This window comes from Chanodichthys erythropterus, chromosome 6, assembly GCF_024489055.1.
Source record: "Chanodichthys erythropterus isolate Z2021 chromosome 6, ASM2448905v1, whole genome shotgun sequence".
In the NCBI taxonomy this organism is placed as follows: domain Eukaryota; kingdom Metazoa; phylum Chordata; class Actinopteri; order Cypriniformes; family Xenocyprididae; genus Chanodichthys; species Chanodichthys erythropterus.
Genome location: NC_090226.1, coordinates 5,956,492 through 5,970,780, shown reverse-complemented (window position 1 = coordinate 5,970,780; position 14,289 = coordinate 5,956,492). Strand labels below are relative to the sequence as shown.

At 34.9% G+C, this 14,289-nt stretch overlaps 1 protein-coding gene across 1 annotated transcript in view; it reads right to left on the bottom strand.

Moving 5' to 3' along the window:
• cacna2d3 (calcium channel, voltage dependent, alpha2/delta subunit 3) overlaps positions 1-14,289 on the bottom strand; it is a 52,195-nt gene that overhangs the window by 21,824 nt on the left and 16,082 nt on the right. Inside the window, exons 6-14 of the mRNA XM_067387157.1 lie at positions 11,393-11,524; positions 10,889-10,949; positions 10,560-10,710; positions 9,336-9,410; positions 9,126-9,215; positions 7,073-7,186; positions 5,081-5,159; positions 3,143-3,276; positions 2,634-2,651 (exon numbers count right to left, since the gene is read on the bottom strand). Coding sequence (XP_067243258.1) covers positions 2,634-2,651; positions 3,143-3,276; positions 5,081-5,159; positions 7,073-7,186; positions 9,126-9,215; positions 9,336-9,410; positions 10,560-10,710; positions 10,889-10,949; positions 11,393-11,524 — 854 coding nt within the window. The remainder of the gene's footprint in view (positions 1-2,633; positions 2,652-3,142; positions 3,277-5,080; positions 5,160-7,072; positions 7,187-9,125; positions 9,216-9,335; positions 9,411-10,559; positions 10,711-10,888; positions 10,950-11,392; positions 11,525-14,289) is intronic.

Below are 14,289 nucleotides of genomic sequence, written 5' to 3'. Positions count from 1 at the left end.
CGGATGGGTGCGAACACTTGCACTTGTGTGTGTGTGTGTGTGTGTGTGTGTGTGTGTGTGCGTGAGTGAGTATGAGTCGGGCTTATCAGAAATGGAATGGCACAGCGGTCGGTGTTGCAGTTCTCGACATACCCAGCAGAGTGAAGCCAAACCCTATCTCTGACCACATCTCGCCCTCACTCGCTTTTATCTTTCGCTCTCTCACGCAGCGTTCCCCAGTAGCACTCTGCACCACATCCATGTTCAAGAACTAATAAAACGTTTCAGATTCCAGAAACGGAATACTGAAAGCAAATTACAATGAGGAAATGCTGCAAGACACCAGTGACAGAATGGACACAAACAGGCTCTGGTCCAAAACCTAGTCAGCTGCCTTGCTGACTACAGTCTACATAGGCAGCATTCTAACTGAGTGACCGATTTGGAACATTCTACGCTGTATGTCATACAAATAGTGCTAAAAAGCGTGGGTACAAACTCTAATAAGCAGAAATGTACAACAATATTGTGAAATATTAATATTGGCTAACAGTCCCATTTTAAACAGTTTGAACTATTTTAGTGATGCTTTTCGTTATTTATTGAATTATATATATACTCTAAAGCTTGTAAACTCTCAGGAAAAAGGGTACAAAAGCTGTCACTGGAATGGAACTCTTTCAAAAAGTACTAATATGTACAATTTAGGAACTAATATTTACCATTTAGGTCTATATATTAATATAATACGTACATTAAGGTAATAATATGTACCTCTGGATATTAATATACACTTTAGGTACTAATATATACACTTTACATACTAATATGTACACTTTAGGTACTAATATGTACTTTTAGATATTAATATGTATCTTTAGGTATTAATATGTACACTTTACATACTAATAAGTACATTTAGGTACTAATATGTACCTTTAGATATTATTATGTACCTTTAGGTATTAATTTGTACACTTTAGGTACTAATATGTACCTTTAGATATTATATGTACATTTAAGTATTAATATGTTCACTGTGTGTACAATAAAGCTGTTAATGAGATGGAACTCATTAAAAAAGTACTAAAATGTATAATTTAGGAACTAATATTTACCATCTTTATATTTACATTTAGGCACTAATATGTACACTTTACATACTAATAAGTACATTTAGTTACTAATATGCACCTTTAGATATTAAGATGTACACTTTAGGTACCGTTATGTACACTTTACATACTAATAAGTACATTTAGTTACTAATATGCACCTTTAGATATTAATATGTACACATTAGGTACTAATATGTACATTTATATATTAATATGTAAATTTAAGTATTAATATGTACACTTAAGGTACCATTATGTACACTTTACATACTAATAAGTACATTTAGTTACTAATATGCACGTTTAGATATTAATATGTACACATTAGGTACTAATATGTACACTTTAGGTACCGTTATGTACACTTTACATATTAATAAGTACATTTAGTTACTAATATGCACCTTTAGATATTAATATGTACACATTAGGTACTAATATGTACATTTAGATATTAATATGTATGTTTAAGTATTAATATTTACACTTTAGGTATTGTTATGTACACTTTACATACTAATAAGTACATTTAGTTACTAATATGCACCTTTAGATATTCATATGTACACATTAGGTACTAATATGTACATTTAGATATTAATATGTACGTTTAGGTATTAATATGTACATTTTAGGTACTGTTATGCACACTTTACATACTAATATGTACACGTTAGGAACTAATATGTACATTTAGATATTAATATGTACGTTTAGGTACTAATGTGTACAATTTACATACTAATATGTACCTTTAGATATTATATTTACATTTAGGTTTCAATATGTTCACTATGTGTACACTAAAGCTGTCAATAAGGTAAAACTCTTTCAAAAAGTAGTAAAACATATCATTAAGGAACTAATATTTACCATTTACATTTATATATTTACATTTAGGCACTAATATGTACACTTTACATACTAATAAGTACATTTAGGTACTAATATGCACCTTTAGGTAATTATATGTACCATTTAGGTATTAATATGTACATTTAGATATTATTATGCACCTTGAGGTATTAATATGTACACTTTAGGTATTAATATATACACTGGCAACACTTTATTTTAAGGTGACGTAGTTATATGTTACTAAATGTACTTACTATTGTAATAACAGTAAATTATGCATAATTACAAGTAACTAACCCTGACCGTAACTCTATAGTACGTACATAGTTAGTAGTTAATTAATATTACTCAGTACTTATTTAAGTACAATTATGCAAAATTTAGGGGTAAATAACATACAAAGGTGTACCTTTTGAAAGGATACAACCCCAGTGACAGCTTTTTTACCTTTTTTTTCTGAGAGTGTATTTACAATATGTTTTTACCCCCCCTGAACTTGTCACAATGCATTCTGGTATTGCAAGTTATATGCATGCAAGACTGCCATAGATTTGGGCTATTATTAGGTATGTTAGAAGGAACAGGCTTCATGTTGTGCGCGCCCTTAAAATGCTGCCTCCGTAGGCAGCTCGCTAGGTTTCGGAACAGAGCCACAGAGACACCGGTTGCGACTGTTACCTTGTGCGCCTGCGCGAGCTATAGGGACACAGGGAGAAAAATAATACGTGTCATTGACATGTGCTCACGTCTACACACATACAAGAGACACACTGCACGGTGTGTGACCTGATCTCGTTCTCGCAGTGCTCACTGAATGGAAGAGTGTCTTGATGAGACCTTCAGGGAGTTAACGGAGCTACTAATGAGTTGCATTTTATGAGGGAGAATGATTGTAGAAAACACATACATTTAGTAGAGAAAATACTAGATTTTTTAGACAGCAAACCCTTTACAAAAATGTACCATAATTTCTGCCAAATAAGTTGTAGTTTAAATAAATAATAATATGGGATGTTCCTCAAACGTTATGATGTTCTTCAGAATCTTTGTGTTTTTTTGATGATGATTGTGGTGATTTATAAATGAAAGTCGTATTTTTTGCAGAAGCTGTAGTTTATATTGTACATCGTTGTAAAGGATACAGATGCTGTACACACACAACACAAGTTGTGATTAATTATACTTACTGCGCTGTCCACGTAGGCTTCAGTCCACACTGTGTCATGTTCGTGGTCGATAACTTTAGGTCTGCTCATCACATGCAAATACCGCATCACGTTCTCCTGAACGTCAGCCAGAGTGGAGATCTGACTAAAATAACCTGCACAACACACAATCCACAGCAGATCTGAATTACTCAATGAACCTATGAATATATGGTGAACGTGATATATTCACCATATAAATTCATGGTCAAATGGTCAACATTTTTGCTGATTCTGGAACAACATCAACCAATCAGATTTGAGGGACAAGTTTACAGTTTATGTCAAATATAGGCTTACAACCAGGGTTAAGTGCTTCTACATCAGTGTTATTCACCTACCATTCCCTCTGATTTTATGGATAAGTTATGGGTAGGGTTAGGTTTAGGTGTAGGACTAGGACTACATTTTTGGGCAGGAATGTTGTTCCAGGATCAACAAAATATGTTGATCCAGGAACATGTCTTGCTTGTCAAAATTCACAGCGACCATGTGTATATATGGTGAGCAGAAGAGACTTCTTTCAAAATCATCACATGTACAGTATATTTTGTCTAAATGCATTTTGGTATCACTTTCTATGAAGCCCATAAATTTCTTTACTGTAATATATTATTTTTTAAGGGTATTCATAATGCTTTAAAATCTTTTATTTTTATTCAAATGTCATTCTAATGCCCCTTATGATATTTTATCATGTTTAGTTATTCATAGTTATTGATATGGAAGCTTGTTTTCTGCCATCAAATAAAAAATAAAAAAGGTAATTGTGACTTTTAAGTCACAATTCTGACTTTTTTCTCAGAATTGGGAGATATTAACTGGCAATTGTGAGTTATAAAGTCAGAAATTCTGAGATAAAATCAGAATTGCATGGTATAAAGTCAGAATTGTGAGATATGAAGTCAGAATTGCGAGTTATAAAGTCAAAATTGTGTAATAAAAACTCGCAATTGCGTGATATTAAGTCAGAATTGTGTGTTATAAAGTCTGAATTGCAAGAACTGCCTGAAATATATTTTTATAATATGCAATTCTGACTTTATAACCCGCAATTGTGAGTTTAAATCTCACAATTCTGAGAAAAAAAGTCAAAATTCTCGCAATTGCAAGAAAAAAGGTTAGAATTTTGAGATAAAAAGTTGCAATTAATTTTTTTTTCTTTTTTATTTAGTGGCTTAAACAAGCTTCCACATATTGATGTAAAGAGTGTAATGCTAATATTCAGATTTTGGTCAGTTTTTCCATTAAAAAATGCTGGGTGTTTGAATAATAATGATATTATTACTATAATAAATTATACTATTTAAACGTATAGCCTTGAATAGCTTTGAATATTTAGAAATCATAACAGATTATATAAACAGAATATAATCATACATACTTTATTAAATTAAATTAAGTATGATTATTAAGGTAAGATACAAGCTGATCATCAGAAGCCTTTTCCATCCTTTTGGCGGTGTTGAAAATGTGCATGTGCTACTGCAGAGGCTCCAGGTGCAGAGCTAGAAATTCTCAGCTTGTGTGTGTGTGTGTGAGAGCGCTCCTCATCCCGCGGCCAGTCATCCGTGGCGCGGGCACATGGGAGTGATCAACGCTGTGCAGCCACGGGAGCCGAGCTGACAGGAAGAGTGATTTAGGCTCAGTTGACCCTTGACCTCTGCATGTCAGCTCTGCAAGTTGAGCCAGTTGCTGTCGCACTCCCATCAAGCACTCAACACCCGCGTGATTTCCTCAAGCCTTCAAACCAATAAACCCACAGCGGTGGCACGCTAACTCCTCATCGCGCTCGGAAGCCGAACGGAAGCTTCCGTGCTCCAGGAAAACCCAGCCAGGATAATTAATTAACTAATTAGCAAAAATTAAAATGGAATGTAAATCAAATTCGGCTCGTCATCCCCCCAAAAAATAACGAACCTTTGTTGGCGCACGCCATCCATTTCAGGTTATCAGCAAACGCAGATTCCCGACCAATCAGGTAGGGGAATATACGAACCTATGAAGAAAAAGAAAAGAGTTTCATTTGTGCAATAATTAAATATGTTTTTGTACATGAAGAGTAAGTATTTTTGTACTTTTGTTTGTATTTATTAAATATTGATACACACAAAATCACAGATGGACAGCTCGTACAATGTAAACTTTACAGCTTTTAGCTCGGCAAGCTACAGTTTCAAATTTGCAATCACATTGGTCTCTGTTTCTTTCCATTCCTCTGTTTCTCTTTGTTTCTCCACACTGAAAACACACATGCAGCAGATCTCTGAATTTAAATCAAAGAATCTCCTTGTTTCCCACAATGCAATCTCCCGATGTCAGGGTAAAACCTGATTACTTGATTACTCATTAGAAAACAACTGCCTTAGCGCATTTACTTAATTACAACAAATCAGGCAGGAAAACAGTTAACCGTATGTTTTAAGATTCAGTTTTAAATTACTACCAGGGATGTGCATGAGTACTCAGAGTGACAGCAATATCATGAAAATATTGTAATTGTGTGATTTTTTTTGTTCAAACATTTCACAATGATGAAATGAATAATATTTGAATTAGTTTTTATTTTTATATGTTCAGTTTTAGTAATTTTGTTATGCACTTTTGTCATTTTTATTATTTTTTTATTCTATTTATTTTTACTTCATTTTTAGTTTATTATTTTCATTTGATTTAGTTTTTATTTTAATTTCATTCGGTTTTTAAGTTTGAATTTTTCATCTAATATTTATATTTATATTTTATTTTATTTCAGTTATCAAACGCAATTTTTAATAGTTTTAATAAACAATAACAACACTGCTTACAGTGTGTTTTAGACATTTTTTTGGCAAGGCAATGTTCAGTAATCTAAAAAAGCTAAATGCTTTTCATGTTTAGTAGTTTCTATGAAAACATTTTTATTAGCATGTTTCAAGATGCCTTTGCTGCAAGATGTAAAAAAAAAAAAACAGCCAAATGCAATGACTTTACACGTCTATAATAGATTAATCTTTTTAAATAAAGAAGACAAAATGCATGTTTTATACATTTATTTTATTTATTAATTTGTGCACATGAGGGTGCTTTCAAAATATGGATGTATAAACTCAACCATTCCTCTCAATGTTCCTTCCTCTGCTCACTCATTTTTTCTCCCTCCCTCTTTTTACCCTCCATCCCTCTATTTCTCAGTACATTGCTCCTGTCTCCCATGTATAAATGGTTTTTGATTCCAACCAATACTGAGCGGTTACACCGCAGTGGGCCAGCGACAATTCACACACACACACAAACACACACCCCTTCTGCAGGCTGTAAAAACGCATTTCTCCTCATGCCGTTTAGGACATGAGATGCAGACTCACACACGCAACCAATCCAGGCCAGGAATGTTCGTTTAACACGTTCACCTCAATGCCGAGTGCTTTATGAACACGTCATGCAAACCGCGCAGCAGCCGGCAAACACTGGTTCACAGGGTCAATCAGGCGACTGATTCAGCACCGCCGAAGGGCAGGTACAAGTGCAAACCCTCCAAATCAGTTTATTCAACATTTTCCCCCATGTTTGAAGAGTGTGTCAAATAAGCCTGTGCTGTCAGCAATTCAATATACATTAACACACTTTTTCAGACAACCACCGCAGGAGCAAACACAATTCCTCAAAATGTCAAAACGCTCTCAAAAGGGAATTTTACACTTGTGCTGGGGTGAAAAAAAAGCAATCATAAATCTATAAAGTAAGAGAAAACACACTGTGCTTAGGCAGGAAAGAACCAATATACTTGAGAGAAATAATGCTGCATTTGATAATGTATCTCAAGTAGGATTTTTTATGAATATTCATGCTTTTATGCTTGTTTGATGCTTTTAATCCGAAAATGTGGTTGCTATGCATGGAAGACCTTCTTTTTAATAATCTTTATCTTACCTTTCGCTCAGGCCAGTTATATTTGGCAAAAACATCATCGTACATTTCAGTGGCTCCATCTGTTATCAGCATGATCGCCTGACTACATGAACTTCCACGGCCGGTCTGATTAATCTGCACGGTGAGAGGGAGAGATAAGGAGACATGAGAAAGAGAGAGACTTTTCATTATGAGAATGAGAATTCAGTTCGACATTCAGAAAAAAACACTATCAAAATGCCTTAGAATGATTCACTAACACATGAAGCTAAAATTTAACAACAGAATATATTTTAGTTGGGGGGGGGGGGAACAAGAGAAGCAAACAGGAAATTGTCTTCAGAGTGGTTTCTGTATCTACATTATAAGGCTCTGACAGATTGCTTTGTAGATGATACTGTGTTTATGCTGTATGATAAAATGGTTCCGTCCCGGATGCTGATTGGTTGATTTCAAGAGTAAACAGCTACTACAGTACATTTAACTAGTTAATTATATTTTTTCAGTGTAAGAGTAACAGTAGCTTAACTGTGGACACAAAATAGCACAGCCTCTCATACTTTATTGTTTAATTATGTTATGATTACATTGTTTGTATACAATATTTTTAGGATTACTGTAACGGCTACAATGCATTCATCTTATTTGGGAAGCACTGCATGTTTTGATCAAATCTTTGCAATATGCAATAATATCTCAGGGTTATACCTGCAGTCAGGTCCAAAAAAAAAGTATATATATATATCACTGTAAAATTACAGCAAAATATATTGTGAAATATTTTTACTATTTGAAATAGCTGTTTTCTATTTTAATATAATTTAAAATGTAATTTATTCCTATGATGACAAAGCTGAATTTTCAGCATCATTACTCCAGTCTTCAGTGTCACATGATCCTTCAGAAATCATTCTAATATGATGATTTGCTGCTCGAGAAACATTTTTTATTATTACCAATACTGAAATATATATTTTTGTGGAAATGGTGATAAATTTCTGTTGAGTATTCTTCGATGAATAGAAAGTTCAAAAGAACATAATTTCTTTGAAATAGAAATATTCTGTGTTGTATCTTTACTATCACTTTTGATCAATTTAATGCCCTTGCTGAATAAAAAAATTGTAATTTCTTTCAAAAAAACAAACATTTGAACAGTAGTGTATAATATATGAACTTATATTAACATCAACAAAATCATGTTCTCTAGCATGATTTGAGTTTATTTCAAGGTTTAAAATGGATTTTAATTCCTAGATTTTCAGTCTTTTGTAGTTTCAAATGAACAATGCCACTATTATCTTTCTAGAGCTGCTTTATGCAAATTGAATTCTGTTTGCATCGTTGATCATCATTTACCTGTTTAACATTGTAAAGCTGCTTTGAAACAAACTGTATAAAGATGACTTGACTTGACAGAGGGACTGAGGAGAATACACTACATAGTATCTCATAGAGGGAGATGCTTTGCTGCTAAAATAACCTGCATTATGGGTGATAATCAGGCTTTGTATTCTCTATTGTAGTCTTTACACCAAGCGAACTTTACTGCGGTGCAGTGCATGATGTCATTCCAAAAGTCAAAGACTGCTGCATCTACTTAGTATTTTTTTATTTTTTTTACTTTCAACCAATCAGACACAAACACAGCATGCGGTCCTATAAAGGGGCCGGACTCTGGGTTTTACGATTACCATATTAATGGACTGGCTCTAATGAATGTGACAAATACAGATACAACCCAGTCTCTCCTTTCTGTCTCCCTGTCTCTCCCCTCCTTGTTCTTTCCGCGAGACTAGTGGTCTGAGAAAAGAGAGATAAAGGGCACAACTGGACCGACTTTGAGTGCTATCTCGTCTGCAATTGCCTTTGCTTTCATCAGCTTATTAATCAGCGCTGCCAATTACCGCGATTAATCAAAGGGAGAGATAGAGGTGTCTTGAGGAGGGGCCGGAACAGCGAGACAAAATGCAGGCTCACACACGCAAACACACACACTTGTGCAGGAGCAGAAAGGAGGGCAGTCATGATACCGGACCTCTGTAATCTCACGGTTTTGGTAATCTTCACTCACCTCATTTAAGATAGTGAAAGCCTCACTCAGTGCATTGCCCAGGAGTCCAATTCCTTTGGCGAATAACTTGTCCAGATGCTCTTTAAAGTGCTGATGAATAAGAACATGAGAAATGGCTTTCAGATATGTTTTAGGAGTCCTAATTTCACTGAAAATTAGGTAATTACAGGCAGCAAGTGTGTGCCATTGTTTAATAAAAGAAAGACATACATCCTTATTAGTACTGTCAGCTTGAACGAGAGTGCCGTTTAGACAGGGCTCCACATAATGGATCTCTTGGTTGTACTGGAAACACAAGAAATTAGACACAGTGAGCATTAATTAAAAAAGCCTTCAAATTAATTGATATCCTAAAGGGTACTAATTATTCCACTCGTGGATATTAAATCAAAATTTCCTTGTTTTTTCGTATCGAAAGTACATGAACATAGTGTTACTTAAAAAAAAAAAGATCATACTTTATGTTTTTGAAGGAAGTCTCTTATGCTCAACAAGGCTGCATTTTTTTTTATCAAAAATACAGTAAAAATAGTAATATTTTAAAATATTTTTACAATTTAAAAGAACTGTTTTCTATTTTAATATAACTTAAAATGTATTTATTTCTGTAATGGCAAAGCTTAATTTTCAGAAATCATTCTAATATGCTGATTTTCAAACTCCTTTCTTATTACTATCAATGCTGAAAACTGTTGTGCTGCTTAATATTTTTGTGGAAACCGTGATACCTTTTTTACAATATAAAAGGCTTTAATGTCACTTTTTATAAATTACATAATAAATATCTAGCGCTAGCGTCAGTTCTTGCAGGTCACGTCAGTCAAGCTTGCATCAGCTGACTCCCAGGTGACTTATGTCTACCTATGGGAATACGACGCCTATTACGGCATCTATATATAAGCTCCTCAGTATTATCAGCAGCTATTGCATTTCTCAGGAGCATTACCCTCCTCCATTCCCAGCTCCTCCTCTCTTCAGTCAGGATTGGCCTTATTATTTCCCCTGAATCAGACTAATTCTCAAAATATGTGTACGTTAAATCATGACCTGCTAGGCTGCATGAATGCACAGGGAGTTCTTTCCCAGAACAGAACCATACCGCCAATACAAACTCTATGCATTATCTATCACATTTGACGATAGTGGTCCTGACAGAAATAATAATATTACATAAAATAAATGATATTATATTTTAAAAATATTATATAAAATCATTTATAGTTTGACATTTCTAAAGTTTCACCTTTTTAAAGGTTTAGATTTAGGGTGTGAAAACTGATCCTAGACCAGCTGCATTATCCTAGAGCAGCATTCGGAATGACATCTATATTCATAAAAACACACAATGCCTTTGTAGAAGAAGGATAAAGCTCAGAGAAGGCTAAGCTTTCCCAAGCTTTACACAACAGAGGAAACTTTCTCTGTTTGACTCACTGCAATAATGTTGAAGAAATCATCATCCCCGAGCGTGTCCAGTATGGAAGCGACCGTCTGTCTGGCTATAGTCAATCTTAAACCCTTCATACTGCCACTGACATCCACCAGAATCACAACATCTTTAGGAGAGGTGGCCGCCTGGATATACCTGAGACAACAAGATTCAGACAGAAGTGTTAATGCATGAATCATTTATAAATAAAGTAAAAAGTTATTCTTGAAAACCAAAGAAAAGCTTACTGATCATGCTCACCACCACAAAATAAATAAAAAGCACAAAAGAGACATTTCAAGAATCATTTAAAGCAGAAAAAAGTCGTTCATACCATTTTCTGTTCCTGCAGTCAAAGGCAATGACACCATGTTCATCAGGATGCCATTTCACACCTGAAAACACACATAGTGTAAAGAATTTAATTCACAGGTTGACATAAAAGAATTTGATATTGTATATGTATATGGATATTGTTGATACTGTATATGGTGTTTTTCCCCTCACACACATCCTAGTGTCTCAGAACTGTTCATATTAAAATCACGTTTCACATTTATCGTTTTATAGTTTGCAGACTCTTTACTTAGAAATCAAAAGATGGTTTATCTCTGTGGCTCAACTCCTTAACCACATCTGTTTAGCACAAATAGCTAATTTATGTAAATTTGGCATAATGCTATAAGATGTAAGATGTGATTTAGTCCGCCACAGGCTTTGATTAATGGAAGGAATTTTCTCTATGTCCTCTCTGATGGTCTGTAAAATTAAAACATTAGTGGAATCAGCCAGTTTGATCTTCATCACTTTTTCGCAGACATAATGCAACATTACGCACCTGGGTATTGTCGGAAAAAACCTTTAGCGCTTCCAAAGTACTGCCAAATAAGGGTGGGGTCCCTTCTGAAGTTATCCACGAAAACTTTGTTCAAGGCTTCTGACCAATAAACTCCATTAACAATGTCAGGGTCTGAAAGGATGAAGAGAGAGAATGAGAGAGAATTTATCTGAAGCATCATTTGCAATCATAGCAGAAACACAGTCCTAATTTGACCTTTAACCCTAATTTCGTTCGTCGTACAAGCCCAAAGTGGAGCAGTTAAATCACCTCATCCCAGTTCCACCCCTCCTTCTGCTCCGAGTCCAACCTGACTCCATAAAAAACCTCTTGCCTTTGTCCTCAAGCACACAAAGCGACGCCATTGAAAGGCCATTACGGCCGCACACAAAGAGACGCATCCACCGCGCGTGAGCGCCCACTGCAGCATCCACAGATCACAAAGCGAACAGCTACTTTAAGAGTGATTACTCTGTTCTCAGCGCGCTCTTCGCTGGGGCATTGAGCCCTTGGCTTTGTTCATTGCGCTGTCCCCAGGTAATTATTGACCCGTAGTGCTGCAGTGACACTGAGGAGTTCGTTCTCGGATCAGTAACTTCAGAATGACCTGAGGTGGTTGGCTATTATCACTGTTCTATGACATACTAACTTCCCTCTCTCTATCTTTCACTCCGCAACATCAGGACACCCAGGAGCTGTTTATTAGCGGCACATTCAAAGCTTTTTATCTGTTAATGAATCTTTGTTAATATGCATAAAGGACTAATAATTGATCATAATAAAAATCATTATTGAATACCAATCATAATTCATAACAACTGAGCACCAAATCTGCATTTTAGAATGATTTCTGAAGGATCATGTGACACTGAACACTGGAGTAATGATGCTGAAAATTCAGCTTTGAATCACAGCAATAAATTACATTTTAAAATGTATTCAAATAGAAAACAGTTTTTTACATTTTAAAACAATATTACTGTTTTCATTCTGCTACGCTCTTTACGTCCAGCACTTCCAGGTTCTACGTCTGAACGGCGGCTCAGTATTGGCCGAAGCTGACCACGTGAGCAGCACGTGTTCTGATGTTGAACCTGGAAGAGCTGGACGTAAAGAGCGTAGCAGAATGACACCGAACAGATGATATTATTGAATAAAGTCGTTATTTTCGTTTTGATTTTACGAACAAAAAGTATTCTCATCACTTCATTAAATTAAGGTTGAACCACTGCAGTCACGTCGACTGTTTTAACTATGTCTTTAGTACCTTTCTGGACTTTGAAATTGTTTGTTAAGTTGCTGCCTATTGAGGAGTCAGACAGCTATCAGATTTCATCAAAAAAATCTTAATTTGTGTTCTGAAGATGAACTAAGGTCTTATGGGTGTGGAACGACATGTGGGTGAGTAATAAATGACAGAATTTTCATTTTTGGGTGAACTAACTCTTTAAGTCCACACAGGGGTACAGTTGATTTTTATATTGATTTGAGCATTTTGATATGAGCACCTGAAGATAATGAAATGATTGTTGATAAAAGTAATTTATGTGAACCTGTTGTTGGATTGGGTTGCCTTTTTCTTAAATTAGAAAGTTTTTCAAAATGTTTTGATACTGAGATTAAGAATCTGTCTGATCAATGCATAGAAGTTTATGTTTATTGTTGCTCAAGCTGCTTAAACCTTTAAAGTGATCTTATGCATTAAAGGTTTCTGTAAATGCTTGTTATTTCTTGGACTGTTATTCCTTCTTAATGAAAGACTCTTACCTGCATGTTGTCGCAGTATTATTTTGTCACATAATAAGTGTAACATTTAATAAAACAAGTAAAATGTATTTTGGTTTTACTTAATTATATAAATTACATCAGATTTTTAAGTAAAAATTACTCAGTATTATTTAACAGGCCAAGTTATATGTGCTTGTTCACTTTGTTCATTTTACTCAGCTTAGTTAAGTAGATTTACTTAATTTCCATGTGTGTGAAATTTACTTAAAGGTGCCCTAGATTAAAAAATTGAATTTACCTCGGCATAGTTGAATAACAAGAGTTCAGTACATGGAAAAGACATACAGTGAGTCTCAAACTCCATTGTTTCCTACTTCTTATATAAGGAAAAGACCTCAGAAGAACAGGCGAATCTCAACATAACACCGACTGTTACATAACAGTCGGGATCATTAATATGTACGCCCCCAATATTTGCATATGCCAGCCCATTATAGAGGCATTACACAAGGGCAGCCAGTATTAACATCTGGATCTGTGCACAGCTGAATCATCAGACTAGGTAAGCATGCAAGGACAATAGCAAAAAATGGCAGATGGAGCAATAATAACTGACATGATCCATGATAACATGATATTTTTAGTGATATTTGTGAATTGTCTTTCTAAATGTTTCGTTAGCATGTTGCTAATGTACTGTTAAATGTGGTTAAAGTTACCATCGTTTCTTACTGTATTCACGGAGACAAGAGAGCCGTCGATATTTTAATTTTTAAACACTTGCAGTCTGTATAATTCATAAACACAACTTCATTCTTTATAAATCTCTCCAACAGTGTAGCATTAGCCGTTAGCCACGGAGCACAATCAAACTCATTCAGAATCAATGTAAACATCAAAATAAACACTGTACTTACGCGATTAGACATGCTGCATGACGAACACTTTGTAAAGATCCATTTTGATGGTTATATTAGCTGTTTGAAATTTTTTTATGTTGTTTAAGGCAAGCGTGAGCTCTTGGAGCATGGAGCACCAGATTTAAAGGGCCACACACCCTGAATCGGCTCATTTCTAATTATGCCCCAAAATAGGCAGTTAAAAAAATGAATAAAAAAAAAAATCTATGGGGTATTTTGAGCTGAAACGTCACAGACACATTCAGGGGA